Source organism: Galendromus occidentalis, unplaced genomic scaffold (assembly GCF_000255335.2).
Source record: "Galendromus occidentalis unplaced genomic scaffold, Mocc_1.1 scf7180000075612, whole genome shotgun sequence".
NCBI classification, from domain to species: Eukaryota; Metazoa; Arthropoda; class Arachnida; order Mesostigmata; family Phytoseiidae; genus Galendromus; species Galendromus occidentalis.
Window position 1 is genome coordinate 1,842,974 of NW_003803602.1, and position 27,966 is coordinate 1,870,939.

At 51.5% G+C, this 27,966-nt stretch overlaps 5 protein-coding genes across 5 annotated transcripts; 3 read left to right on the forward strand and 2 right to left on the reverse strand.

The window, feature by feature from the left end:
- On the forward strand, nt 1-9,498 carry LOC100906288 (ATP-binding cassette sub-family B member 8, mitochondrial). The gene is given in 20 exon segments (XM_029111992.1): nt 1-8; nt 663-718; nt 2,143-2,405; nt 2,516-2,590; nt 2,593-2,721; nt 2,862-3,071; nt 3,199-3,498; nt 3,599-3,708; nt 3,810-3,934; nt 4,889-4,970; nt 5,085-5,211; nt 6,675-6,809; nt 6,908-7,066; nt 7,161-7,382; nt 7,533-7,673; nt 7,790-7,948; nt 8,059-8,189; nt 8,283-8,582; nt 8,685-9,186; nt 9,313-9,498. Coding segments are annotated over 20 exon segments (3,363 nt in total). The 3' UTR covers nt 9,442-9,498.
- On the forward strand, nt 4,899-23,894 carry LOC100906721 (deubiquitinase OTUD6B). Its single transcript, XM_003737714.2, has 5 exons — nt 4,899-4,903; nt 20,534-20,536; nt 22,000-22,212; nt 22,318-22,533; nt 23,238-23,894. Exons 3-5 carry the CDS (start codon nt 22,090-22,092, stop codon nt 23,757-23,759), a joined length of 861 nt encoding a protein of 286 aa, XP_003737762.1. The 5' UTR covers nt 4,899-4,903; nt 20,534-20,536; nt 22,000-22,089; the 3' UTR covers nt 23,760-23,894.
- LOC100906431 (autophagy-related protein 16-1) lies at nt 9,819-14,091 on the reverse strand. The gene is made up of 10 exons (XM_003737712.1): nt 13,910-14,091; nt 13,555-13,669; nt 13,112-13,263; nt 12,815-13,010; nt 11,599-11,788; nt 11,213-11,461; nt 10,901-11,081; nt 10,577-10,781; nt 10,303-10,449; nt 9,819-10,152 (listed from the first exon to the last, which is right to left on the reverse strand). Exons 1-10 carry the CDS (start codon nt 13,995-13,997, stop codon nt 10,062-10,064), a joined length of 1,614 nt encoding a protein of 537 aa, XP_003737760.1. The 5' UTR covers nt 13,998-14,091; the 3' UTR covers nt 9,819-10,061.
- Nucleotides 18,282-20,692, forward strand: Stt3B (catalytic subunit 3B of the oligosaccharyltransferase complex). The gene has a single exon (XM_029112144.1). It carries the CDS (start codon nt 18,282-18,284, stop codon nt 20,568-20,570), a length of 2,289 nt encoding a protein of 762 aa, XP_028967977.1. The 3' UTR covers nt 20,571-20,692.
- LOC100897806 (sorting nexin-14) lies at nt 23,860-27,889 on the reverse strand. The gene is given in 4 exon segments (XM_029112143.1): nt 23,860-24,489; nt 24,527-24,602; nt 24,604-27,060; nt 27,759-27,889. Coding segments are annotated over 4 exon segments (2,748 nt in total). The 5' UTR covers nt 27,794-27,889; the 3' UTR covers nt 23,860-24,309.
- Between the last annotated feature and the right edge of the window lie 77 nt (nt 27,890-27,966).

A 27,966-nucleotide genomic window follows, 5' to 3' on the forward strand; every position in this document is an offset into this window, starting at 1 on the left:
ATGCGTTGGTGAGTATCACTCCCACTCTATGGCTTTTCGTTAGTCATAAGTGCCGACTCCTCACCACTATTCGCGCTCTGGTTCTCTGTCGATCTACGCGCGTTCCGACGCTCGCATCACGTGTGATCGTCTCACTTGGGAGGGAGTGTCAGAGCGTTAAACTCTGTCGGAGCGTCAGCTGATTCGGATCATTCTCGACATCAGGCTAACAAAATAAGGGAAACGGTCCAGAGAGAGGGCATGGACACTGGATGTTTTCGCACCACGGGAACGCCGACTGATTTGAGTCGATTTCTGAACTCCTGCAGCTCTACGAACTACTGCTCGGGACCGAGTTATAAACAAACGTGAGCAGAGAGCTCCTATCAAAATATGAGCTTCTTAGCACGTATTACCAGAAATTCGTGGAGCTCAGCTTCGTCCACTCTCTGGCGACCCAGTGCTCTCCTATTCAAATCCTTCGAGCTAGTTCACCATTCGAGCTCAGAAGTACGATGCGGATTTCGACAAACTCGAGGGAGGTTGCTCAACTCCACCCTCTAGAATTCAGAAAACAGCCCCAAAAGCCAGAGTCGGCACCTCTGCTAAGCCAGAGAAGTCGCAGTCGTGGATTCGAAAATTCCAAGCCGAGATCTCTTCCCGGTTTTTGACTTATCGATTAGTCTTCCATGCACATATCCGAACAGACTAGACCAGTCTTCACATATTTCATCTGATTTCCGAAAAGTCTTCCCCTAAAGACGGAAGGATGAATACAGTAGAGTCCCGATAATTCGCACCCCGGGTAGTTCGCGGAATCAGAAATTCGCTATGCGCCGACATTCTCCAGCGGGAAGCTGCGGGAAAGTCTCTAAATCTGATGAAAACCTCATTCCAATTCGACTCGCCTATGAATTGAATGCGTGAGTACCCCATATTGCGCGAAATCCCGATAATTCGCGATTCGCGGCTTTCCCGAAAAGTTGACTCCCAAAAAACGCGAATTAAGGGGACTCTACTGTATATGGATTCTATCCAGACTTCTCCAGAGTTACTCACGGACTTCATGGGGAATATCCAGCATGAAAACCATTCGGAGCAAGACCGGGTTTCGGTCGACAAATGCTGGCTTCGCATCTAAACGAAGCTGCTGCCGTACCGGAACCATCCAAGAATCACTCTCCATTTCCGAGACGGATAGCGACGCATTGATGGGAAGACCCGGAAGAATCCGCATTACGATTGAGCCTGACGTCCGGAGAATTCTCCCTCCTCGCTCGGAAACAATCTCGCGGATCCTCTACAAAGAGAGTTCTATCGATTCCTCAACAACTCATACTTCGACGCCGAATTTTCAGGAGAGAGCCCTGCGATGGTTGAAGAGGGGCATCGTGAAGGGAGAGGAATAAGGGACTGATTAGTTTCTATTCCAGTGTCGAGATCCCCTCGTCGAGACTGGCTCCCTCAAATGAAACATCATGAGAGTGCTCTTGGGATGTCTCCTGGGCCTCTTAGCTCCGTTTCCGGTCGCCGTGGCTCAAACTCCTCGAGTTTCGCTTTGGGGACCGGGACTCCGAGGAGAATTCGTTTTGCCCGTGAGATACGTGTTCATGCAATTCACTGATGAATTGAACCAAAGGTATCGATATCCATTCATTCGAGGCGAGCATACTTCTAATTTGGGGCATGTCCTGTAGGCGGGACTTCGGTATAATCGATTGCTCTGCCGTTTTTTGTTCTCCAGATTCACAAACGTCACCGAAGACCTGATAGAAGTGGAATTGCGCTCCAAATCTACTGGCAGAATCAAAGAGTATCAACACGATTTATTGAAAACGGCCGACGACCGTTCTCGCCTCCTGTATCGCTTTCGTCCGCATAGCACTCATTTCGACGACCTTGTCCTCACCGTGATTTATGACGGCCATAGGGTCGCTTCCGAAATCATCGAAGGTGGGTCTTCCGCATACGATGCAGAATTTTGTCCCCTTTGAGAAGTCAATGGTTCGGTTTTCGAGAGTAGCTCGGAGGTGTCTCCGCATCGCCCTTTGAAGTAGGCGCCCCGACAGTAGAGAACATTCGGTTTCGATTCCGATCCCCATGAAGATTTTCTCTCATTTCGATTCACAGGTCCAATCGAGCCTGAAGAGTGCGACTGTCCTGTGGGGATCCAACGATGGCTCATCGATGTGGCGAAGTGTCCGAAAATCAGTGATCAGATCCTCGACGACCTATCGTATTTCACGAAGCACAGGATAAGACCAAGCTACAATCGTGATATAATGAACAAATTCTTTGACCAACCTTACTCAATTTCACTGTGCAATTACGTCATCAAGAGCAATCAGATCTATCGCAAGTGCCTCGGGGAATATACCGGATTCAAAATGTTCATGGACAGCATCCTTCTAAGTCTCGTGCGAAAGGTCAGCGGGAGTCAGAGATCACCGAGATCCGGCTCCGGAGCTCTCAGATTAATTATCGTGAGCTGCGGCTCGGGAAAGCGAACTAAGCGGCGGAGTTCTCTTCCTCACAGGTCAAGCTCCCAGACGTGGATTTTTTGGTTAATCTGGGGGATTATCCCCTTGCGAAAAAAATGAGCGTCGTTATTCGCCTCAAGTGCCAATATTCTCTTGGTGTGGCTCTGAGGACTCGCTCGACATCGTCATGCCAACATACGAGCTGACAGAAGCATCGGTTTACATGATGCGACGTGTTTCCGTGGACGTGTTTTCGGTCCAGGTGAATCTTGTCTCCCTCAGGCCTTGGATCTATCTGGAACCGCAACGAGTCGGAGTGTCTTGCTTTCGTAAGACTCTCGGCTAATTGAATCTTCCGATCCGTCCGTCTAATTCCTATCTATCGATTTCTCTCGGTTTAAGGATCGCGCCAGCCAGCCGTATTCGGAACGACAAACTAAGGCCTTTTGGAGAGGACGGGACTCCCGCGAGGAACGACTGCGTCTCGTCGAGCTTTCGCAGGAGGACCCTCAATTGCTCAACGCATCAATTACGAACTTTTTCTTCTTTAGGGACAGAATGGAGAACTACGGAGGCGGCTCACCCCATGTGAGCTTTTTCGACTTTTTCGAGGTGAGGAACCGCACCGCTCCTCTCGGTTTTCTACATCCTATTCGAGCGAGTCGATCCTTCTCCAACTCAACAGCTCCGTCGTCGACGGCTGTGACGGATTGGATTGATTCGAGGTTTCGGATTGCAGTATAAATACCAGATCAATATCGACGGGACTGTTGCCGCGTACAGAATGCCGTTCCTCTTGAGCGGAGGGAGCACAGTATTGAAGCCTGACTCCATGTACTACGAACACTTCTATTCACTGTTGAAAGAAGACGTTCACTACGTCCCCGTACGTTCAGATCTCTCGGATCTTCTGCCAAAGATAAAGTTCTGCATAGACAACGAAGATCATTGTGCCCGAGTAGCTCAGAACGGCCGACAAATTGTGAATGATGCATTGCTCCCTCATCACGTGTACTGCTATTACGTTCAACTTCTACAAGTGAATATGCTTTCCTCAGGGTCATGTATATACATATGTATACATATGTGTTATAAGTATCCTCGGTACTCGTGACTGTTAGTGCTCTTCACACTTCCAGGAATACTCGGAGCTGATAGAGGGTCCGGTGGAGATTCAGGATGATATGGAATCGGTTGAACACGCTGAGTCGAGCACGTGCCATTGCTCCAAAGCGGCAAAAGATGAACTGTGATCAACAGTATTTCGCGAGTCCTCGAATCGATTTTACTCCTCTTCTCGGACACGGATACAGTATTATATTCGACTTCTCAATTTATGTGGTTTCGAAGAGCCCAGTTTTCGTTCACTGACGATCCGGCTCGCGGTGAACGTCAGAATAAAAAAGAAAGAGATATGACCGGAGAAGAGAGCTATGCTCCCTGTCAGTTCTTGACTCTCGATCTCGGGAAGATTCGTGAGCTCTCTCCGCCACGGGAGACGAAGGAACGAAACACAATTCTTTCAGGACTTCTTTGCCGGAAGGAAGCCGCTGTGCCCGTCAAAAAGCAGGAAAAGGGAGGAAATGGGTTACGCGCAATAATTACATCCTTGAATTTCGAATTTCGAGACGGCACTCATCGGTACCATGTCAACACTGAAATCATTGTAGATGAAAACATTGTAGAAAAAAGACGTGTCAAGTGATGGTGCGGTCTCTGCAAGCAGGACACAGGCTTCTCGTACATACCCTTATTTTCTCGCACGAAAATGCAGAAGCCATGAATGAAGAATCTCGGCATGAGAAGTGATTAAGAAAATCCATGGAAGGGGGGCGCACCTCTTTGTGTGCGCCCTCGTCGGCTCGCGGGGGAACGCAAGGCGCTGAAAAACTCTACAAGAACCCGGGAGCCCTCCGTGACTATGACTTCATCCAACAGTGAGCTCATTTCTGGCTACGAACGTACACGATCCCACCATCGCTTCCCTCGGGAATGAGTGCGAAACTTCAACTGATGCCGCGCTTTGTTTTCTACCCAACAGCTGATCGACGGGACGGGGGGAAACAGCCGGCAAGCAGACGATTCGAACGATACTGCAGCACATCGCGCAGCCGGCGACGGGTTGTAATGCGATCGTGTCCGATACGAAGAATATCGGGGATGGAGTGAGCTGTTACTTCGTGAGAGTGTACCGAGACGTGTTTCCAGGCCTCGGCCTCCTCAAGAGCTCCGGAAAGCCGTGATTAGGTACTGACGCAGCGCAATGGACTCGGAGCTAAGATTAAGACTCCCGATGATCGTTTGCTTTCAATACATATATCCACTCAGAGGAAAGTGGAGAATACCGCCCTGTCGACACTCGACAGCTCTCTAGACCGGCAATCTTGCGTTGACTTCCTTTCTGTTAACGAAGCCGACCCTCTTCATAGATCGCGCAGAGTACGCTTCGGCGATGATTCTCTCGAAGTTCCTGCGATGTCAGCCGCTGGTGCGGAGTTTCCGTGTTTCAAGGTGAGGTCGGAGGGCTGTACCGGCTCCTCAGGGGATGGGAGAAATCATTAGCCTCATAAATGTATACAAGACTTCTCAACATTTCCATGAAACAGACTTTCCTTTCCCGTGCAGAGTTCCGATCCGGGAACTCGCCCAGGCTAGCCGCACTTCACGACGGGAGCCGGTGTCTCTCGCGATCCGGTTCTTGTCCGGAGCAGCCTTCAGCGCGACACTCGCCCATAAAGCCTCCAGCCTGAGTGTGAGTATGTCGAGATACGGCCCATCCGAGCTCTTGGTCGCTTCTCATTCGAGCTCCGGCCTAGCAGGGGGGATGAGATGAATCGAACTTGAGGGGGGAGGGGGACACAAATTCGAACAGATAGTCGGAGCACTAGAAGGCTTCGTGCCTTCATATGACGGTTCAGATACAGTACCAGAACGCTCTAGATGTGCTGGGAAATGGGAGCGAAGGGTCTCATTACCCGACGGATGGTTTGCGGAAACAGCGCGTCTAATGCCGTGGCCTCATATTCTCAGATACTATTGATTTTTCCCCGAAAGTTCGCGAGTATCCACTGATTTCCCGGAGACATACAGGGTCATCGATGACCGCAACGCAGCCCGCGAGCTGTGCAAGTTCCCATGAATGCATCGATCCGCTTGGATCCATGAAATTGAGCAAGATTCCCCTGTCTCAGGGAAACCCCGTGAGTCGGCAGGACTGAATCGGAGCAAGCTCAGGAATAGAGACCGGCAAGATGTGGAGCGTCGTCGACGTCTCCCGGCGAGAAGCATGCCAGAATAGTCAACGTCAACGAACACTCGGACCGAAGTCCATCACGCCAACTAGGTTCCGATATCACTGAGCTCTGCCATCCCCTGCGATCTCGAGTAGGCAAACAAGCCGCTCTCCCGAGAATCAACAAGTTTCCCCGTGACAAGGACCGATAATTGCGCCGTAGAAGGCATTTGTTTGTTTCTCATGGATCGACTCCCGATCAGACCCTGAGATTCCGAAGCTTCTGTGAGTCTTTTGAGACGCTTCGTAGAGAGCGATGATGTGCTCGGTGTTTCCAGTTAGCACAGTGATTCGTCGGGTGCGGCCCCTGTGGCCAAAGCCTTCGGAAGGAGCGTCCGAAGACGAGCTCACATTCTTCGCACCCTGGCTGCGGTCGTCAGCCTTGCCAACGGACCGAAGCAGGATGATGATTCGGAATGAATATGCAGGGTAGGAATCAGAGCCAGGTTCCTCACAACGCCTCCTAATTGACGCTTCCGGCTACGGGGACGAGGACCGGATTCTGATCTGCGAATCTGTTGCTGGCTTGATTTGTCCAGTACAAAAGATCCATGTCGACGGAGCGCTCAGCGCAGCACCGAGGCTCTCCCACCAAGTTTTCATTGTAGTTGCAGAGCGTTTTGGATTGCTGTCCCCTGTCTGTTACGCCCCCTTACCGAAGTAGAGACAGACTGCGAATACTTGAGCTCCTCCTTATCGCATGGCCACATTTCAATCCAAACCAAGTCTCTTTTCTAGGTATCGAGCTTGGTCTAGTTGATTCATTAAGGAATTCGTAATCAGCGAATCTGCAACCGAGTTGCCCATGAAGCTCATGACGGCACTGTTTTATCTCGAAGAGAGATGTCACCTCGGAGGCGCTAGCTCTTGGTCACACGCTGAAGGTCGTGGATCTCACTCAAGAGATAGCTCCTTTTCAACAGGTTGTTGAGTGCAAGAAGAAGAAGGCGACGAGGGTCATCGAGGAGCTCCAGGGGGCACCGAAAAAGGACTTCGACTGGGGATTATTTCTTCGCTACCTCAGGAAAGACTGGTTCTTTCTACTGATCGCCGTCTCGGTGCGTGGCGGATGTCGCCGTAAGCCAAGCATTATTTAGGAGGCTCATGTTGGAAATTCTCAAAAGTTAAAAAAACTGATGTATTGAATGAATTGCAGACCGCCCTGTTGACCGCGGTGTGCAATACGCAAATCCCTGTCTATCTCGGGGACATAATAACAGTTTTGACGAATTTTCTGAACCACGATGCCGAGCGGTCTTTCGTTGAAGCTGTTCAAGTCCCGGCAATCCGTCTCGTCGCTCTATACGCGGCACAGGTTCGTATCGTATCTCGCATTTATCGCGACTGAATTACTCATCTCCAGAACATCTGACAAAGATGCGAGTAAGGCATTGGAAAAATCCCCGCAGAGTTTTTTCACGGTCGTTTACATCTCTACTCTGGCTCACGTGAGCGAACGTCTGTCCGCTCGCCTGAAAGAAGATGTGTTCAAATCGATTCTCCGACAAGACATTTCATTTTTCGACAAAACAAAAACTGGGGCAATCATGAATGTCATCAGCGGGGACGTCCAGGATTTCAAGAGTTGCTTCAAGTCGTGCGTATCCCAAGGGCTCAGGAGCATCGCCCAAGTGAGTGGCAGGGGTGAGGGACGGCAGTCGTGCCGGATCCGGGGATCTTTCGATATTCCCACCACGCCCGATTCCCGTCGGGCGACACACAGTTTCATTTTTCCGAATCATCGTGGTCTCTGGTGAGCTAAGCTAATCCTTCGTCTGCAGACCATAGGTTGTATCCTCTCTCTCTACCACATAAACCCGAAAATGACAGGGCTCATGCTGGCGATTGTGCCGCTGATCATGGCCGTCGGAACTGGCCTCGGCGCGGGTCTGAGAAAGATATCGATCGAAGCTCAAACTCAGGCGAGATATTTTCCCTCTTCAATCTGCATGCGCTAACCACACCCTGAGAGGGGGTGCGGCATTCCGGAATGTGTGGCCTGTCGAGCAATAAGAAAATATGGACTTCTGCATCACAGGAGGCTCACGCGGCGGGAGTTGCGGACGAGGCGATCTCGAACATTCGAACCGTCCGAGCCTTCGCAATGGAAGACTCGGAACTCAGCTTGGTACATGAAGAACTCCGAAAATCACAGCACATCCACAGCGTTCTAGGACTGGGTATCGGTGGATTCCAGGTGAGCTTTCAGATTCGAGCCATTAACACTTCCGGACCATGCCGATATTCGGAGCACACGTGAGGAGCACTTCAATAGTAGATGAAGAATAGATTCTCCAATCATTCCAGGCTCTGACCAACCTTGCTCTCAACGGCATCGTGCTCGGTGTGCTCTTCGTCGGCGGGAGAATGATAAACGACGGGCAGATCTCGACCGGAAATCTGATGAGTTTCATGGTAGCGACACAGATGATCCAGAAGTACGTTGGAGGCGTGTCTGTTAGCGTTGTCAAGACTGATCTCTCCGGGGCAGCCTATAAATGAACATCGACCCCGCTCCCGAATCATTCCAGATCCCTGGGTCAGATCTTCCTCCTGTTCGGCCAGTACGTGAAAGGGGTCGCCAGCGGCACTCGCGTCTTCGAGCTCATCAAACAGGAGCCGCTAATCCCGCTCAGGGGCGGAACGTTGGTCATCGACGACTCGACCCTGGCCGGCGAAATTCGCCTCCGAAACGTTAACTTCAGCTACCCGAATCGACCTGAACAGAAAGTTCTTGACAACTTAACGATATCGATACCGCCGGGTAAAATTGTTGCCCTGTGCGGGGCTTCAGGTTGCGGGAAGAGCACGATCGCGGCATTGATCGAACGGTAATGATCAATCCTTCATCAGATGTGAATCAGGGAATCGACGAGGAATGTCGACCTCAGCTCAGGACAACTTCCTATTGTGACTCACTTCGGCTGTTTCAGATTCTACGACGTTCAAGGAGGTGAAGTTCTGATCGACGGTGTTAATGTACGAGAGCTGGATTTGGAATGGCTCCGAGGTCAGGCGATCGGACTGATCTCCCAAGAGCCCGTCCTTTTCGCAACTTCGATTCTTGAAAACATACGATACGGTCGGCCGAGCGCGTCCGATAAGGAAGTGATAGAGGCAGCCAAACAGGCGAATGCACACGACTTCATAATGAATTTCGAAAACAAGTATGACACAATCTTGGGAGAACGAGGAGCCACAGTCAGCGGAGGACAGAAACAACGTATCGCTATAGCGCGCGCCCTCCTGAAAAATCCACGGATCCTCATCTTGGATGAAGCTACAAGCGCCCTGGACACGCAGTCAGAGAAGGTCGTCCAGCAAACTCTCGACAACATCATGAAGGGACGCACGGTACTCGTGATCGCGCATCGACTCTCCACCATCAGGAAAGCCGACATCATTTACGTGGTGCATCACGGGAAAGTGATTGAGGTAAGCTCTGGTGTTGCAAAAGGGCAAAAATCGGTTGTCTGTCTGCATGTCTGTCGACCTCCGTGTTCCACGGCGACTTTCACATACGTTCCTGCGTCATCCCAATGTTTTTTTGTCCTCACACAGAGCGGCGATCATCACACCCTGACATCCTTGAAGGGAGCCTATTGGCGTCTGACTCAAGACGCGCAAGACGAAGAAAGGGTCAAAGCCTCGGAAGCGGAAAATAAATCCTTCTTCAGGTCGGTCGGGTGAAATGGAATCCGACAGATATGTGCCGTTGTTATTTAGACATGGGCAGATGACTCATTATTCATTATTATCTAATAAAGCCATTCCTGAGGGCGCCAGGGAAAACATCTCGTGACATCCGCACGGGTGGAGTTCATGACCCCTCAGGGCAGCTCCATGAAATATTCCAGGACTCCGTTAAATGCTAAATTATGGGACGCGAGGACCCAAACCCCAACTGAATCGCCTGGGGATCGCCGACTGACTCGGTGTGGGCATGGAAGGCTTCTTTAGGAATTATTTACAGGAGATAGGTTGTCTGTGACGTCAAAGGGCCACGTGAAGAGCGCTCTGAAAACTCTGACATGTGTTTTCAGTAATAAATTCTTTATTTTTCGTACGACCCAAGAAAGAGGTGGGACGATCTGAGGAATCAGCTGCTCAACTGATGGATCCGCTCCCCAGAAGCAGAGAAAACTTCGAAGCGTTCTACATGCTCTGAGACATATTCTCAGGATCGACAGAAGGAGCCCAACGGCTTCTTGGTAGATACTTATATGTACGTATGTACACTGAGTGAATGGCGAGCTCGTAGCAGGAATGAGACCTTGTTTCCATTTGCTGCCGTTATTCGTCAGGGACAATCATGGTCCCCATAGACACACCTTCCGTTCCCGATCGCTGCTGGCAACGCAGTCACCTGACGGACTCCAGCTAGTGCAGATCACCGCGGAACTAGAATGCGTTTGGCTGTTAGAATGAATTCGAACGGCGCGACCCTCCGCGTCAGGCACTCTCTACACCCCGATTGCGCTCGGGCCCTGCCGTCGCTTGTTCTGAAAGAGGCTATCCCGGTCGGCAAGAGGATCGGGAACGGAGACTTACTTGAATTCCTTGAGTTTGGCCTCCAGTTTATTCTGGTGAGTGTTCCAGACGAACAAAGATCCGTCTGCGCTCCCCACGACGATGTGATTGCCGTCAGAGCTGAACTTTGCGCGGGTCCAGTCATTACCCACTCGGAAGCCGTCGTTGCTGAAATGAACGTTCAAATTATCCTCTCCTGGACTTCGAAGTCTGCTCGATACCGCGTAGCGAGTCGACTTCAACTCAAGGGACATTCGATCGGACTGCCACTGAAGAGGAGAAAGCGGTCACTCACCAGAACGTGGACATCACTTGGTTGGCTCGGACATCAATCACCTTCAGCGTGTCATCCCTGACACAACACAAGATATAGCAGCGGTCCGATGAGAGATCCAGGGAGGTGATTTTGTTTGCGAGCAGGATCTCCGTGGGCATTGAATCTATGCGCATGTCCCAGAAGCGGATTTTTTTGTCGAAGTGACTGCTCACAATATTACTCGCTGTAAGAGGGAACCCGATAATTCGTCCGATGTCCGATCATTTGGTGATCATGGAAGTGGGCAGGCTACCGGGAGTTTTCTTGCAAGGACTTGAGGACTTCCCGGCAGTCAGTTTTCACCTGAATTATCGCTGGCGATGACATCGGTAGCCGAAGAGCCTGCGAAAAGCGTCCGCATACAGCAATCTTTTTTCAAATCCCACAGCTTCAGCGTTCGATCCCTGGAGCCCGTCACAACATTTTGTGCCCCGTTGAAGAATTTCGCCGACGAAACCCGATCCGAATGGCCGGTGAGGGTGTGCTGCCGAAGGAGTTTCTCTTCTGAGACGTGAATTGGATGATTGAGCCGGAAAACCACGAGTTCTCCTGTGGCTATATATCCCCGCGAAATTCTGCTGGAGGAACCCGCAGGATTCTCCCCGTCGAGCTTACCCTCAATCTCTGGTCTGAGATCGTCCAAACTCGAGCAGACATGTCATTGCTAGCCGCGAGCAAAAGATGATCGTCGCTGTCGATTGCGATTGATGTGATTCCCATGTTGCTTCCGCTCAACTGGCATCTCAGCGAAACACTGAATTGGTTATAGTCCCAGATTTTGACCTTCCTGTCGGCTCCTCCGGTGGCTAGAACCTTCGACGAGGAGCTCCATTGCACCGCTTGGACTTCGCCGTCGTGTGCGTCCTGTGATAGTTTGGGAATGCACCGTGCTGAGTCGCAGCCGGGCTTCATAAAGAGATCTGGGACTGCCGATACTATGCGCGAAAACTCGACATTGCGCCCATTCAGACAGATCGTAGGAATGATCGGGGCACACTCACGAATTTGCAGATCAGTCTTGAAGGAACCATCGAGTAGCACGGCATCGGTGGTCCGTCTTCGAGTTTGATCATAACTTCTTCTCTTGCGGCTTCCTGGAGGGCCTTCTGCGTTTGCTCTCGTCTCAAACGCATAAACTGCTCGTTTTCCTCATTCATCTTCGTGGCCCGCTCCGCTTTGAGAGCGATGTACCTGAACAAAGATAAGAAACCACAATAATGAGTTCTTGGCCTGTCGTGAATACCTCACTCGGCGAAGTCATTTGGTGAAGAATCGGGAATGCCACTCTTCTCTCAAAAGCTTGTGCCACACCGCTTCCACGCTCCAACTTTCACTGAAATTTCGTATGAGGCGCGAAAAAAAAGAGCAAGCTCGGATAAATTCACGCAACTTTTTCAGCCTGAACATCATGGATTTCGGAGTCGGAATGAAACCAAGGTCAATGAGAAACGCCCCTCGAGCAAGAAAGCACCGGAGGAAGAGTTCGCCGGCAAGGGCGAAGAGTACGTGACCAAATGTCGCCCCAGCAGTTCTGCCCGGGGATCTTCAACCTGAACGAAACGCATTGCAACGCTCGTTGATACCTCTGGCAACGAATTCCCGTCGGCCCAATTTTTTCGATTTCTCATTCCTAATAGATGCCCCGAAAGGTTCGCATCGCATGCAGGTTGAGATGGCGAACCTGAGGGACGCCGACCCATGTCGTCTATTTTCCACTTTTTGTTTTTCTTCTTTTCGAAGATCAGTATTTTCATTGAAACCTCTTCGCTATTTCAGAGCGAACACGATAGAACAGAAATTCTCTCGGGTTATCACCAAGCGCTACGTCAGCGATCGGAACGACGACGCCTGTGCGCGCATAGAGAGGAGTCCGATCTGGGCAAGGGGGAAAAAGTTCTTATCAGAAGGCGATGACCTCGTGATCATGCAGCAGATTTCGCAGTTTTCTCCCTTCAAGAATGCCCAATCAATCCATCGCGCCGCTGACATTTTCCCGATCCAGCCCGAGCTGAACATTGGATTGAATTTCTCTGATGTTTTCACATCAGCATTAAACAACCCAGAGGCAAGACGCTCCTGACCGATTTGCTGCCTGGTCACCGGGGCACCGGCGGCGCAGACTGTCCTGCAACTCTCCCGATGGGCTAATGCGACTCCTTGTCCTCAGAAAGCTGCACCAAACAGTAAAACAGTTTTCCCGATTTCGGTTACACCTACCTGGAAATGATGTCCTGGTTCTCAATCTCGAGCTGACGATTGACTCGCTCAACGCTCTGATAGGTGAGGTGTAAAGCTGCATATTCATCGTGGACAACTTGGGAGGTTTCCTTAATCTCTCTGCTTTCTTCCTTTATCCTGCTATTCTCGTTTTGAAGGCTCTCGATCTTACTGCGCTGCTCTTCAATCAAACTCTCTGGAAGAGGGACAGCTGAGATGAAATGGAGCAGGGGCTGATCCTCGCCACCGGTAGATCATATGGAATCGAAGACTGAAGCGACGACATTGGCGGCAAACCTTTTATCTGTATCGCCTTGTCTCGGAGCTCCAGGGTATTCCGGAGATCGATGATCTGCTGCGCGTGTTCCCCTTTTTTCCTGAGGAGGTTCGTGATCTCTTCTTGGAGTCCGAAAAGCTTCTTCTGGAGCTCATTCGTGGTTGAATCGCTCCTGAAACGATTGTCATCGAGATCCAGATCAGAATACCATCGTTCGCCATCATTGAGGGGCTATCCCGGGTCCAACGCTTGCCCCTTCTCTCAGCAACCTGTTTTACGCTCTCGTGACTCACTACGTAAGCACTTGTTGGGTACCATTGATCCTAAGCTCCCCATTAATCGGCTGAAAACTCGACTCGTTCGGGTTCGGTCTTTGCTTGACTGTCGAGCCCGAGTGAACGAAATTAGTCATCGAACAGCTGATTCGAGAGGTTAGAAGCAGAAGAAAGAGTACGGTCCTCACCCCGAAACGCTGTTCGACCGGAGATCTGCATTTTCCTGCCGTAACTTCTCGTTCTGGACTGTGAGCTGGGTGTTCTCCTGACGGAGGTATTCTACCTGGTCCTGGTAACGCGCGTCTGCGAATGATCCGAAGCATTAGGGGAGAGTAATCGCGTGCGTCCTTCGAAAAAGTAACCCGCTTCGTATTGATCCCGAGAGCAGGTCGTACTGAGCTTTCAACTTCCCTCCATAAGGACTCTCCATTCGTAATTCGAAAGTGACTCATATGCGCATCGTATGGTGGCCAGTCTTCCGAAAAGTCGGGCGTGCTAGCGATTCTAAAGAAGTTGCCTCGAGCTATCAGTTGGAACACTCACTTGTCAGGATAATCTCCTCGAACACCTTCCTCTCCGTTTGATTTCTTCTCAGCAGGGCATCGAGTGTTTCGTGGCGCCACACCTCCATGAGCTGGATACGTCCGTCGGAACTTCTCGATACTCAAACTTCACACATCCCTTCGAGAGGGAACTTCCGAAATGTGTGCGCTCAAACCGAAGAGAGAGAGATAGGAGACCACTGTGCTGAGGGCTGATGATCAGTATTTCTCTCACCCAAGTGCTGAGAAGTGTTCCATAATTGAATGGACACGAATAATGACGAGAAGATACACTCAGGTCCCTTTTTGAGAGCGAGTATTCGCCAGGCAGGGCGTACCGTGGAACTGCTTCCGTGCGGGACGACGGGTATGCCAGAAAAAAACAGGGGGTTTAAAACACAGAGAAATGGGATCTTTCGACGGATAGTCAAGTCAATGATAATGCTGATCTCTGTTGACACCTCTGGCAGATTCGGGCGGCTTCTTACGCTGCCGGGATTGCCCCGTTTATCTTGTTCTCGGTGTGGATCGCGCGGGACGATCGTATTTTGCAGATCCAAGCGAGAGATTTGCCGATCGCTTCTCCCGTCCGATCTCTCCGTGTGATAGGTATGTCCCTTGCTGGGTTCGCATCGTACAGTCAGTCTTGAGAGACTTGGGAGCGCTCCTCGGGGCATCGACGGGTATTTTCAGAGAATTACAAAGCGCGCAGTCGGGCCGCAACGGCCGGGATCGCGGCTCTTCAGGCGAAGGAATACTTCCTGCAGATCAATGAGGGGCGACAGATTGAAAAAAAAATGGAGCAGAAGTCGGATCCCGCGGAAATGAAGGAATCGAGCAATGACTCAAGTCTGAGGGGCGCTTCACCGGGAAAAAATTGAGGGCGTCGCGGGAAGCGCTACGAAGATGTCCTTGACTTAGTTCGCCCAAGGAATACTCGGGAACTTCGCCCCAGACTGAGGCAACCGCGCGACTGGGAGGTTCGAGCTGTACGCAATCCAAGCCTTTCGACCGATAAGCCTTTCGGAGACTACGGAGTAGCTGTCACCGGTCGGACGGTCGATCGGCGCAAGAACCCTCGCCGGCTACTCCCTATGGTGCTGTCACGCTGTGCCGCGGTGACGGAAAATGGTGGAAGCATAAATGGAGCTCTCATAATGATCTCGACTCGAATACGTGAGCTGAAGAATCTTCTCCCAATGGTTCCGATCGAGCGACCAAACTGGATCAATAAATCACTGATTGATTGATTGATCGATCCCACTGAAAGGGGATATCGGGGAAAGCACGGATTCCACGTGGGTTGTTTTCGTGGGCACAAACACCAGGGAGACCCTGTGTTTTTCGACTAGGGAGCTCTCCGAGAAATCTGGGCTTAAGAGAGGACTCAGAATAAAGCCGACATTCTGGCTTTAATATTATGCTGGTGCGTGGAACCTTAACATCTTCCCTCCGTGAGTATGTTTGGAACCTTTCAAATCTACCTTGAACTTAGCCGCAAGCGGCACAAGATCAATGAAAAGCCACCCGTAGAGGTCGTCAAATTAATTGTTTTTTCGGGAGCAGAATAAATTACACATATTATTGAAGCCCATTCCCTGCAATGAGTTGTCGTCTACCTTCTCTTCTTTTTGTCGCTATGTTTGCCTTTGTGTCTTGGCGGAGCAGTGGGTCCTCCCTTTTGTGGGACTTCCTCAACTTCGCCCTCCTTCGCAGGCAGCCATATCGCAGCTGCGATGCAGACCATCTGGAAAATGGCACCTGGAATCGGAAAGACATGAGGCTTGTCAGACTCGTGTCCCAGTCTGCCGGACCGATAAGACGTCAGACTCGGCATCGATTCGTCATTTCCCTTTAGTGTATCTAGGGAGAAGGACCGTGTACCTCTCAGGGGAGAAAATCATTGCCATTCACTACTAGAAGAAGGATCGGAGAGGGCCTCATGCGAGAGCCTGACAGCTTATTCAATCATTGAGAAGGAATAGAACGCAGAACGGCTCATCGGATGGAATGGGCCCTTCGTCAGAGCTATCGGTGCCCTCCAACCCGCCTCACCTAGGAAAAGGCCGTATCGGAGAATCTCGTCGATGATGTATTCCGAAGTCGAGAGCGGTTCCAGCAAGTCCGACATGGTTGAGTCTTCGTCCACGTCTCCCTTATTCCGTTGAAAGAGTGCAAGACGGTCCGAGTGAAAGCGATTGCCGAGCCGTGGGTCAAAACTCCTCTAATGCGATGCTTGATGAAGACTCTCCTTGTTTACGTTTCACCTTCTCACTCAGATGAGCAGGTTTCCCACAAGCTGAAGAGCTTTGTCTACATCACTGTCCCACCGAGGAATGGATATACCGAGATGATGTACAAGGCATCGTTGTATTCCTCCCGTCAGGTCACGGTTTTCCATGCATCTGTCCCTCGCCGAAATACTGTATTACGACTGTCACGAAGAAAAGCGAACGCGGACTTGATAGACAACTCGGAGAAGCGCGGAGCCGTTATGTTGATGATCTTTGCTGATTATTCCGGAATGATCGGGCGGCCTCTCATATAAATTTCGAAGCCGATCTCGGTCAGTTCGACTGCCGAAAGGCTCAGTTAATAGACTATGGGCCAGGACCCGGACAAGCAGGTCCCCAGGCCGGTGGTCGCTGGATCCGGGCCACCGGGGGTTCAGTTCTGGCGGATGGAAAGAAATTCCGGTGAGCAATTTGGAGTCCCATCCACTCCCTAGGAGGATACGCCACTGACTATTCGACAACCTTGTCTGGTTTGGATAACGGCCCATCAAGCTGGATTGCGGATCACGAATCTCCTCCTGATAATTGTATCTCGTCAGACCTCATCAGATTTGATCGCGCTGTCTTGGATCGTGATTCCAATGGACCGCAGATTGCAAGGATGTTAAGCGGAGTCGTGATCCCGCGGGATTCAGCACGAGTCCTGAGGAATTCACCGCCATGTCATGCTCAGCAGCTCGACGCTATAGATGCACATCATCAGGACCAGCGACTCAGTTTTCCGAGAGTGACGGTTCCCTGGCGGGACCGTCTATAGCGGTCCGTAGGCGGTCCAGAACGATCCAGAGTGATCGAGTGCAATTAAACATTTGCGGGCTTCAGCCAGCTCGGGCTTCATGTTCGAAAAGTCGCGGTACTGCAGGAGAACTGGCAGGATCGATCCGTCCGAAGGGCAGGAGAAAGGACTTCCGGCCGCCCAGGAGTCCTCCTAGACAGACCGCAATCGAGCTCGGTGTGCTGCCGTCTCCAGCGATATCACGCGGGGATCGGTGCTGACACGAAGTATGGCACCGCGTGGAGGAGGCAGGCAGCAGGGCTGCAGAATGGAGAGAGTAGGCATGGCGATTCCCAAGAGCGTCTTCCTGAGTAATCACGGGTGATCAATTTCTTCTTTCGATCGATCAAACGAGATGACGCGAGAGAGAAAACTGCGGAGCGCGAGAGAGAAAACTCTGGAACGCGTGAGAGCTCTCGAATCTGCATCCGTTCTTATGCACCGAAATTCATGAGCAAGCGTAGTCGGTAGTCGGTCGTGGTTTAAAGTCTCGGCGGAGTACGAGCACGATCTTCGTCGGGGGCGCCCAGAGAATCGCAGTTATCCTGCCGATACCCTCTCGCCACCCGGATCGGTAAATCTGCTCGAAATTATGGAATGCTCAATCTTCGTAGATCGAATGATCTGATCTAATGGTACATCAGGGATCGGCTATGGTTATAATATCATGCGAAAGGAAGGACGGAAGGTTCTCAATCGCTCACGAGATGCCCCTTGGAACGCTAGAGCTCCACAGCGTCATTGCAGCCCACGGTGACTCGGATTACGCCCGGGGACTTTCTTCTTTCTCCCGACTCGGCGGCAATCTCCCTCTACCGTCTTCCACATCAGACTCGGAGCAGAGAAGAAAGACCGCCCGAGAGTCCTCAAATTATTGTTGTGGACAAATATTCGTCTGTGGTGGTAGTGCTGCGAATGGGAGGGGAGGAGCCGTTTCACTCACCGCGCGATCGACGAGATCCTCCGGAGGGAATTTTCTCCCGATATATTCACCGTGAGCGCGTTCCTTCGGTCGAGCAGATCGCAATAGAACCCCCGGGAGTACCCGACAAGGGTCCCTACACCGCTTGACCGTCCGACGGGTGACGGCCCCTCCGGAGCCTCCGAGTGACGTCTCGCTCGCGAGGCGTATATTGCGGATAACTTGAATGGAACACCTCTCATAACGCCGCCGCTACTTCCAACAACAAGCTGTCTGCTCGGCAAGTGCCAACATATCACTTGTGGTGCCGGAGAGCAAAGCCGGTAATAGTGAGTGGACTCCACGGAAAAACACTATCGGCCGAGCTACCAACAGCTCAAAAATGTTGGACGTTAACACCAAATACATGGGAGTCGCATCCCTGCTGCGGTTCTGTATTCTGATCATGGCGTGGATCGTGGGGTTCTCATCGCGACTTTTCGCTGTCATCCGCTTCGAATCGATAATCCACGAATTCGATCCGTGGTTCAACTACCGGGCGACGCACTACATGGTGGAGCACGGTTTCTACAAGTTCCTCAACTGGTTCGACGAGCGTGCTTGGTATCCGCTCGGTCGAATCGTCGGAGGAACCGTGTACCCAGGTTTGATGATAACGTCGGGTCTCATTCACTACCTGCTATCTCTCCTGAACATTCCAATCCACATTCGTGATATCTGCGTGTTTCTGGCTCCGATTTTCAGCGGTCTGACCGCTCTGGCAACGTACTTCCTCACCAAAGAACTCTGGGACGAAGCTGCCGGCCTGTTCGCTGCGTGCTTCATCGCCATCGTGCCGGGATACATCTCGCGGTCGGTGGCCGGTTCCTACGACAATGAAGGCATTGCCATTTTCGCCCTGATGCTCACCTACTATCTATGGATCAAATCAGTGAAGAACGGAGGAATACTCTGGGCCATGATGACCGCTCTCTCGTACTTCTACATGGTCTCGGCATGGGGAGGATATGTGTTCATCATCAACTTAATTCCCCTGCACGTCTTCACCCTGCTCCTGATGAACAGGTTCTCGCAACGGATCTACGTCGCGTATACGACATTCTTTATCATGGGCTTGTTGTTCTCCATGCAGATCCCCTTCGTTGGATTCCAACCGATTCGGTCCTCCGAGCACATGGCATCGATCGGGGTCTTCGGCCTCTTGAACGCTGTGGCCTTCCTCAAGTACCTGCAGGGCTACTTCAGCAACCGAGAGATGAAGGCTCTGATCATTCTGTCAATATTCGTTCTAGTCATCGTCGGAGTCGTGGGACTCGTGCTCCTCACCATGGCCGGTTACGTCGCCCCGTGGTCCGGTCGTTTCTACTCGCTCTGGGACACCGGCTACGCGAAGATCCACATACCGATAATCGCATCGGTCTCGGAACATCAACCGACCACGTGGTTTTCATTCTTCTTCGATCTCCACGTCCTCGTCGCCGTTTTCCCCGTCGGCCTATGGTACTGCATTAAGTACACGAACGACGAGCGCGTGTTCATCGTGCTGTACGCCGTGACAGCCGTCTATTTCGCTGGAGTGATGGTTCGTCTCATGCTCACGTTGACGCCGTGCGTTTGCGTTCTGGCGGCCATCGCGTTTTCGCACAGCTTCAAACTCTACCTCGTCGAGGAAGAGACCGTCATCCAAGCGAATATCGCGAGCACCCCGGAAAAGAGCAGTGGCGGCGGGGGTGGCGGCGGCTCGAGGAAGCCCAAGATTCTCAAGAAAAGGGAGGGAACCGACGCCGTCGACGTACCCCAAGTGACCTCAGCGCTCGGAAACAATAAGCGCATGCTCGTCATCATGGCTCTGCTCATGATCCTCATGTTGTTCGCCATTCATTGTACGTGGGTGACCAGTAACGCGTACTCGTCGCCTAGCATTGTGCTCGCGTCGTACTCGGGCGACGGGAGCCGGGTGATCCTCGACGACTTCCGTGAAGCCTACTATTGGCTCGCTCAGAACACACCCGACGATGCGCGAGTCATGTCCTGGTGGGATTACGGCTATCAGATAGCGGGGATGGCCAACCGGACAACGCTAGTGGACAACAATACATGGAACAACTCCCATATAGCTCTAGTCGGGAAGGCGATGTCGTCGAACGAGAGCGCCGCCTACGAAATCATGAAGGAACTCGACGTCGACTACGTGCTCGTCATCTTCGGCGGCGTGATCGGTTACTCGGGAGACGATATCAACAAATTCCTCTGGATGGTCAGGATCGCCGGAGGGGAACACCCGCAGGATATTCGCGAGTCCGACTACTTCAACGCGAAGGGCGAATTCCGGGTCGACACCGAGGGCTCGCCCACGCTCCTCAATTGTCTCATGTATAAGCTTTCTTATTTCCGATTCGGGGAGATGCAGCTCGACCGGCGCTCTCCCGCGGGCTACGACCGCACGCGGAACGCCGAAATCGGAAACAAGGACATCCGACTCGAGCATTTGGACGAAGCGTACACCACGGAACACTGGCTCGTCAGAATATACCGGGTGAAGAAAGAAGCCAACCGGCCGCGCGTACCGTACGCACAGAGGGTTTCCAAACAGAAGAACGTGTACGTGTCGAAGAAGACATCCTGGAAGAAGACCGGCTTCATTAAAGACAAAGTTGGTGAGAAAAAATGAGCTGATGTACGACAGTTGTGGAAGGGCGATGACAGGAATGAAAGATGAATCACAAGGAACGGCGCTTGTTTGCATCTCAGCTATGTAATTTTTGAGCGAGAATAAATTATATATGTATACCATTTTACTACGACTTAAAGTCTCGGTCGCATTCCCTCCGAGTATTTGTCCTCAGCGGAGACATGACACACCTGAGCAAGCAATATGCGCCCTTCGCAAGTGTCAGCGGTTCTGCTCGGGGAAGCGGGAACCCCGCCAGTCGATTCGTTTGATGCATCGATCCAGGGCGAATGCGAGTTATCCGGAGAGGAGAGAACGCCACGTGGACATTCAACCGGCCGAGTCCTCTACGGCGCGTCGGCGGATTGTCCACGATGGAGTCAACTGGCAGAACGACCAGTCGCACGACTGACTGTGTAAGGTACAAAAGAAAACATGGCTAAGCGCCTTCGATCGAAGAGACCCGCGGTTGCCCGGTCCTCGAAAATCGATGCAAATCACTCGAATCATCCAATTGAGGAGAACTCGCCAATGATCATCCTCCGGACCCGTTGCTCTTCCGAGGACTTCTCTCAGAATCCGTCACCCTCGCGGGTAATGGAGCATGGCCGAAATTCAGCCAGATCCTATGCGAGGGTAGACTTCCCGTCACTTCATGATTCCCGACGAGCTCCCTCCTAGCGTGCAGAGGCGAGAGTTCACATGTGCAGAGCGGCGTCTCCTAGATGATTTGTGTTCCTCGTTGCATCTTGTAGAGTCGTCGAATGCGAAGCACGATCTCACTCGATGACAGCAAAACTACCGTCAATGGAGAGATCGTGATCGTGACACTCCCGCAGCCGAAATCGAGACCTCATTAAATATATTCCACGGGTCCTCGGGTGTGATTGGCGAGCTTGGTTTTTCTACTTTGAACAACGGTTGGAATCCTGAACTCGAGTCATCGCTTTCACGGCGCAAGCGCCGGCGCCGTAGGCAGAGGACCGGAAAACACTCAAGGTGCTCCACCGTGGGATGCGGCCATCCAAGTATTATAGATACGAATGACCATTTCATTGTTGAATTCCGAAGCAACAGAATGAGCGAAAAGCGGAGCAGAAAGACGGCAAAGGTGAGAAGAAGGTTCTGGGGGGTGAAAATTCGACCCGGTGGGTAACGCTGCCCGTTTTGTCGACTTGACAGTCGCTAGGAAATCGATCAGCTCAACCCGACGCGATCGGATCGCTCGATTTCGTCCCAATCAAGTTTAATGCTCTCACTCAGAACGGACTTGTTCGACCCGTCGATTCGACAATACCGCTCCGTCGCCGATCGTTGCCGCGCATCCACCGCTGTCGCGCGATCGCCGCGCCGGTGGAATGTCGGCTTCCCTCCGATATAATTCTCTGGAACAGAGAGGTTTTTGACGGAAGAGTCGGACTGGCCCGACAGAAGATTCGAATGTCGAGTCGCCGGAAAAGCGCGAGGCTTCCGAAGTTTTCGTAGTTTGAATGAAACTGGACTTTCCGCAAAAATAGTCATGGCTCACGCGCTCGTCGGGAGCCTCGGGAACTTAGATTTGGAGGATGTCACCGCTCGCCAAAGGAAGGAACGGAAAGATCTCCAAGCCAAAATAATGCAATTCAAGAAAGCTGTACCTAAGGTAAATTCGAGATTTGAAATCGTTGACTCCGAAACGAAGTGCACCGGACAGACATGACTTCATCCCATCCGAGCGCGGGCTAACGTCTTCGATTTCATTCCTCAGGGAGATAAGAAACGCCAGAAAGAAATGCAGTTGCAAGTAACACAAATGGAAGCCGAGTTCGAAGAAAAATGTAAGGCAGAACTCTCATTGATGGAAGCAGCTCTACAAACTTCGGGGGCCGGTGATGACGGAAAGGACCTTACTGCCGAGAGCGATTCGCCGGTTGCTCACAAAACTTCCAAAGCTGAGAAGAGAAGAGAGAAAAAGAGGCAGGAGGTTAGTGAGCGCACGCGCAGCGTCGATCAGTGACCGAGAATAATGATTAATCACCATCCACTTCGAAAAAGCCCTCCCAGTGCTCCTTGCTTTTTCTGTTCGAAGCTGCCAGATGGGGGGAGCCACGCGAGGGGTTCCTCTCGAGCCGAAAGGAAATGTCCTGGGCTTCAGCTGGCCGTCCATCAGGATGCACCTCTGAAATATTCATTTCCGTCCGGGCTAAGGAACGCTCGAGAATATGCGGGGAAAATTGATACTTCAGGGGAAAGATACAATGACCATATCCGTCAAGTCTCAGGGTAACCCTGATTCGAGGAAATCACGAAAAAATGGGTCTTGCCCCAATCGCGGCTACCTTAAGAATCCAAGGGGCCGTAGTCCCACGGCAAGTGTCTTCTCGGGAACGAACGTTCTCCGCCGTCGGGATGTATGCACTCATTTTTCACTGTTCGGATCGAGTCGAGCTCCGTATGCTAGGGAAAGCTCATGTTCTAGCTCAAGGCCCCATTCGTTGCGCGGGATATGCCAGAGGAGAGTGGAGTATTCGTGTCCAGCCAGAACGCGATCTTTTGATCGTGGCGATATCCAACGTCCATTTTTCTGTTTCTGAGAGATGATGCTGAGATGTATCGACATTTTTCCGGCAACACATTCCCCCCGAAAGCGTCACAATCCGAGTTGAAATCTCGCTTCTCTATTTGCAGAGTCTAGAGCGGCAGCAGAGGATAGAGGAGCAAGAGGGGATGAATGTCAACCTGCCCCGAGCAATCGAACAGAAAAGCTTGGTGGAGAAACTCAAGAGTGACGGTCTGAAGATCCACGACATCGCACCGGACGGGAATTGTCTCTTCAGCGCAATCTCGCACCAGCTGAAGAAACACGGTCAGAGCTTGTCGACAACGGAACTCCGGAAGCTGTGCTCCAACCACATCAGGGATCACCGGAGTGAATTCGAGGCGTTCATCGTCGAAGACGACTTCGACTCGTACTGCGATAGGATCGAAAAGGATCAGGCCTGCTGGGGTGGCCAGATCGAGCTCCAAGCTCTAAGCAGTGAACTCCAATCAAAAGTTATCGTATATCAGGCGGACGGACCGAACATTGTATTCGGGGAAGACTCGTTCAAGAGTACGATCACCCTGTCTTTCCACAGACACTTGATAAAATCAGGGGAACACTACAACTCTGTTGTAGAGAGAACTGCATCGGACGACACTAATGAATGATTTCCTCCCCGCTGACGTGGAGAATTCACCAGATTAGTCACGCCCTGATAGAGCGTTGCACGAAGTTGGGATGCTTGATCGAAGAATGACAACAGTTTGTATTTTCAATAAAATACTTCGCAAGGTATTTATATATTATTATCATCATTCTCCTCTCGATCGGCTTCTCCCTCTCGTCCCTCACTTTCCTTCTTCTCATCCTTCTCCTCCATCACTCCCCGCAGCCATATTCCTCCGATTACGCGGAAAATGATGAAAGAAATTCTATCTACAAGTAGATCACATATTTCATCTGGTTTTCAAGGAGTTTCCCCCTATCGACGGAAAGAACGAAGGAGGCGAAAACCTCCCCAGAGTTTACAACGTAAATCATGCCACACCCGCTGTCTAGTCTCTGGTCGGCACGGCATGCGGGCCGACGAGACTCCGGAAGAAACAGTTTCGAAGGTCTCTGGGAATTCTCACGAGTTCCTCACACATCCGGAGACCCGTGGTGTCTCCCTCTTTACAAACTCGGTTGGAACAACATTGGGAATATGCATAGTCTCAATCACTCGAACTCCGGGAACAATTCGAATAATACAGCGTCGAAGAGGACGTACGACAACTGCTTATTGAGAAGCGGATGCTGGATGATATCGTGGATGATATCCGCTCCCCGGTCGTTGCACTTCTTCGTCAGAATAGAAACGAGTAGTGACGGTAGAAATTCTTTCATTTCCTTAAGTACCTGAAAAAGCAAAAAAGTTTTCAGCTCAGTTCTGTACGCGATGCGGTCATTGCTGTGATTTCGCGTCTAATTGAAATCCCGCGTCCAACCGCAACGCCTCCGGTGAAAGGACTCACCTCGTCCGATCGCTTTTTGCGAATTTCTGCAGTGACATTGCGGGGTCCGTCTTCGAAAACCGCTTCCTTGAGCAGATTGACTATCAGAGCCAATCTCTTCGGAACGAGAGCCTTATTCATGAGGACGTCGTCCAGCAGACTCTCGACCGCATCCTGGACTGTGTTGCGCAGCAGCGGCGCTAACGCTTTCAAGAAGGTCGTCACCCATGCCTCTGTACAGAAGACGCTCTTCGTCAAGTAGATCACATAATCGAATATTGGCCACTGCACGGCCGGTATTTCAGGAGGCCCGATTTTCAACGCACAGAAGGAATAGTTATTCGCGTTATCTCCGAACATTGAGCTCTTCAGAAGGTCGGGCTGTTTCGTGGGTGTGCCCTCCTTCGACGCCGTGCCGGGTTTTGGCTTCTGGGTTTCCGTAGAGGCGAGGAAAGTCTGAAGAAACTCTTCGAGGTGTTGGCCTTTCTCCCTCACGAGCTTCCGTGGCACATTTCGAATGATTTTCCCTAACCTAACGTCGGACAGGAAGCTGCCTGTGAACTCGTTGTTTACCTTGAGGAAACTGTACACGAGTTGGCTTCCCCTCAAGGAAGGAACTGTGAGCAGTTCCTGGATATACCTCTCGAACGTGGACACATACTCTTGGAGAACTTTTCTCTTCCGAGTACCGAACGAACGCTTGGCCGGCAGCGGCTGGATCGGCAGTTCTCCGTGGAACTCTTCAAGTTTGGCCTCCAAGCAGTAAAATTCGTTGTATTTCCTTCCAACTACCCAATGGAGATCTTCAGGTTTCTGGTCTTCTTTCACGTCTATACGTTGCACGTCTATGATGAAATAGCATCCCTCGCGATCTTCGGAGCCCCCTATTCTGGGGATCGAAACCCGCCAGGCGCTCAGATCCTTCAGACGGGGATCGTCGTGCATACTGAACGCCGCCTGTTCGAATTGCGTGAGGTCGTCGTCGAAATCAGCGTTCTCGACTCCGGTCACCGTCGCCCAGAAAGTGGCGTTCCCTACCCTGGTAGCACGTGCATTGGGCTGAACTGCCTGCGGGGGAATCTTCGGATTTTCCACCGTGTAGTGGTTGCTAACGTTGGACTCGCGCTCTTTGCACACAATTGCGAAGTAACGCTCACTCTGGAGGAACTGAGGTACCAACACCTTATCTAACAAATGATAAACCTCTTCGTACGCTTCATACAACACGGTCGATGTGCGGAGCTTGAGAATGTTCTCTTTCGGCTGGTGGAGGATTGCGAGCAGCTCCGCCGCCTTCTCCGGTTCCATCGACACTCGATCCATGGCTTCATCCGAAATGAAGCGATGATAAATCCCGGCTGCCAGCTGATGCAGATGCTCGATCTGAGTGGCGTTTATGTCCGGAGGGAGCAGTTTTGAGTTGAATGTCTCCAGTTCCTGGTAGAACCAGAGCAGGTGTTGACAGCCTTCGTCTTTAAGATAGTGCGCGAAACCCGAATACAGCTCCTTAGTCTTGAGTAGCGTTTGCAGATCGAGGTCTGCGACCGCGGGTGGACGCACCAAGGGTGCGTTTTGATTCACAAAATGACTCAACAACTCGACAGACTTTTTCGATTTGGGAAACGTTTGCATAGGAGTCTTGTCGAAGAATATCAGCAGCAGCAAATTGATGATATCTGGATCTGCAATCGCATCCATGCCATTCAAGAACACGGAGCCGCACAGGATCTCGCGGATTAAGCTAAACGCACTCGGTGAATGACAGTATTTCCCCGGTATGAGGTTGATCAGCATCTTCTCGGTGACCTTCCGAAGGTATTGCTGTTCGGTCTGGCGATTCTTCAGTACGACATGCATACTTCTGCCGTAACAGCTCAATATGAGCTTCTCGATATCTTTTTCGTCCGGATAGAGTCTACGAGCGCGTACGTATATGTCGAGATGTTGTGCTATGATGTGGATGACTTTGCCCGTTATCAGCTGGGCGAGGTTGACGCGTTCGACGCGTTTGATGAGCGCAGCGATCACGTGACGCAGGATCACCCGCAACTCTTGGATGAACACCTCATCGTTGCTGAGCATCGCGTACCAGGGATAAACGTATTCTTGGAGAACTTTGTTGAGAATATCCTCAATCGCCGAATCAACTTCTTGAGAGATCATCAATTCTCGCCAAGGACAGATGCTGTACAGCTTCGTATGTATCTCGCAGTCAGGAGCTTTGCACCGTCTGCATTCGAAGCGAGCCGTCTTCTGCCGAGGGAGGATCCGAGGCCACAGCGAAGCAAATTGGTACTGTCTCTTGCGAGCGTCGAGGACGTAGATGCCGCTGGCTATGAAGGTGCTCAACACGATGAATCCGGTCAGTTTGCCGAGAAGGACCACCATGGCGACTGTCACCACGATCAGGGACGCGAAAACCGCGCTTAGGAAGCGGTCGTTCGCCACCAAGAGGAGGTAGTCGACCTCCGGCATCCTGCGAATTGCATGAAGCGATTTAGAATCGTCTCGGACGACAGCACAGCTGACGGGGGATATTCGAAGGAAACGGACAAGAAACGTGTCGAGAACGAGGAGAGAACGCGCACGCAGTTTCCGGAGCTCGATCATCGAGGAAGTCAGAAGCTCAAGCTCCAATTCTCCACCAAGAAGAAGAGTCAATGAGCTGAATGTATTCGGAGAATCACCCTGGAGCCGGCGCTCGAACCGTTTAGGGGAATCATATGCTTTTGATGCTTTCCTGAGTGAGTCTATCAGTCCCCGAATGAGCTCAGTCCAGCCTTAGATGGAGGTCCCGAAGATCCGTGACTCCCCAGTCGATACAGAACCGAGGACCCCCTCCTCTGGCGGCTCTGAGACGGCTGGGATGCTATAAATCGCGGTACAAGCATAAACAGGTCTCATAATGAAGTTGTTCTAATCTGCGGCAGGAGAGCGTCAAGTACCGGATTCGACAATAAAAAATTAAGAGAAGATATCCTCGAATCTGGCTTACTCCCTGGAGTGGTCCCTAGGATAGCTCGAGGATCCCCGTGTCAATATCATGATCTATCAGTCGAGTGATAAATCGAACGGGATAAATCATCGTCCGCCTGCTCTGCAGTACCTGGGCGTGATCCCTTCAGAAATGTCAGTCTCTTGAATCCATTCCTCACTCATTCCTGCGACGCCTACCTGGTCAGCTGTCTAGGAACACTACGACTAGCCATGGCTTATTTCAGATGATCACATATTGAACAAATATTCGAAGATCTTCCTGCTCAGCGAGTAACACAGCTGACGGCGCTAAAGGCTGACCCGAACAGAGCGCTAAGTGCCGAGCTCGTCTGTTGTTGCCAGAACGGACGCGCGCTATTTCACCGACGCTGGAGAGCATGAGCTC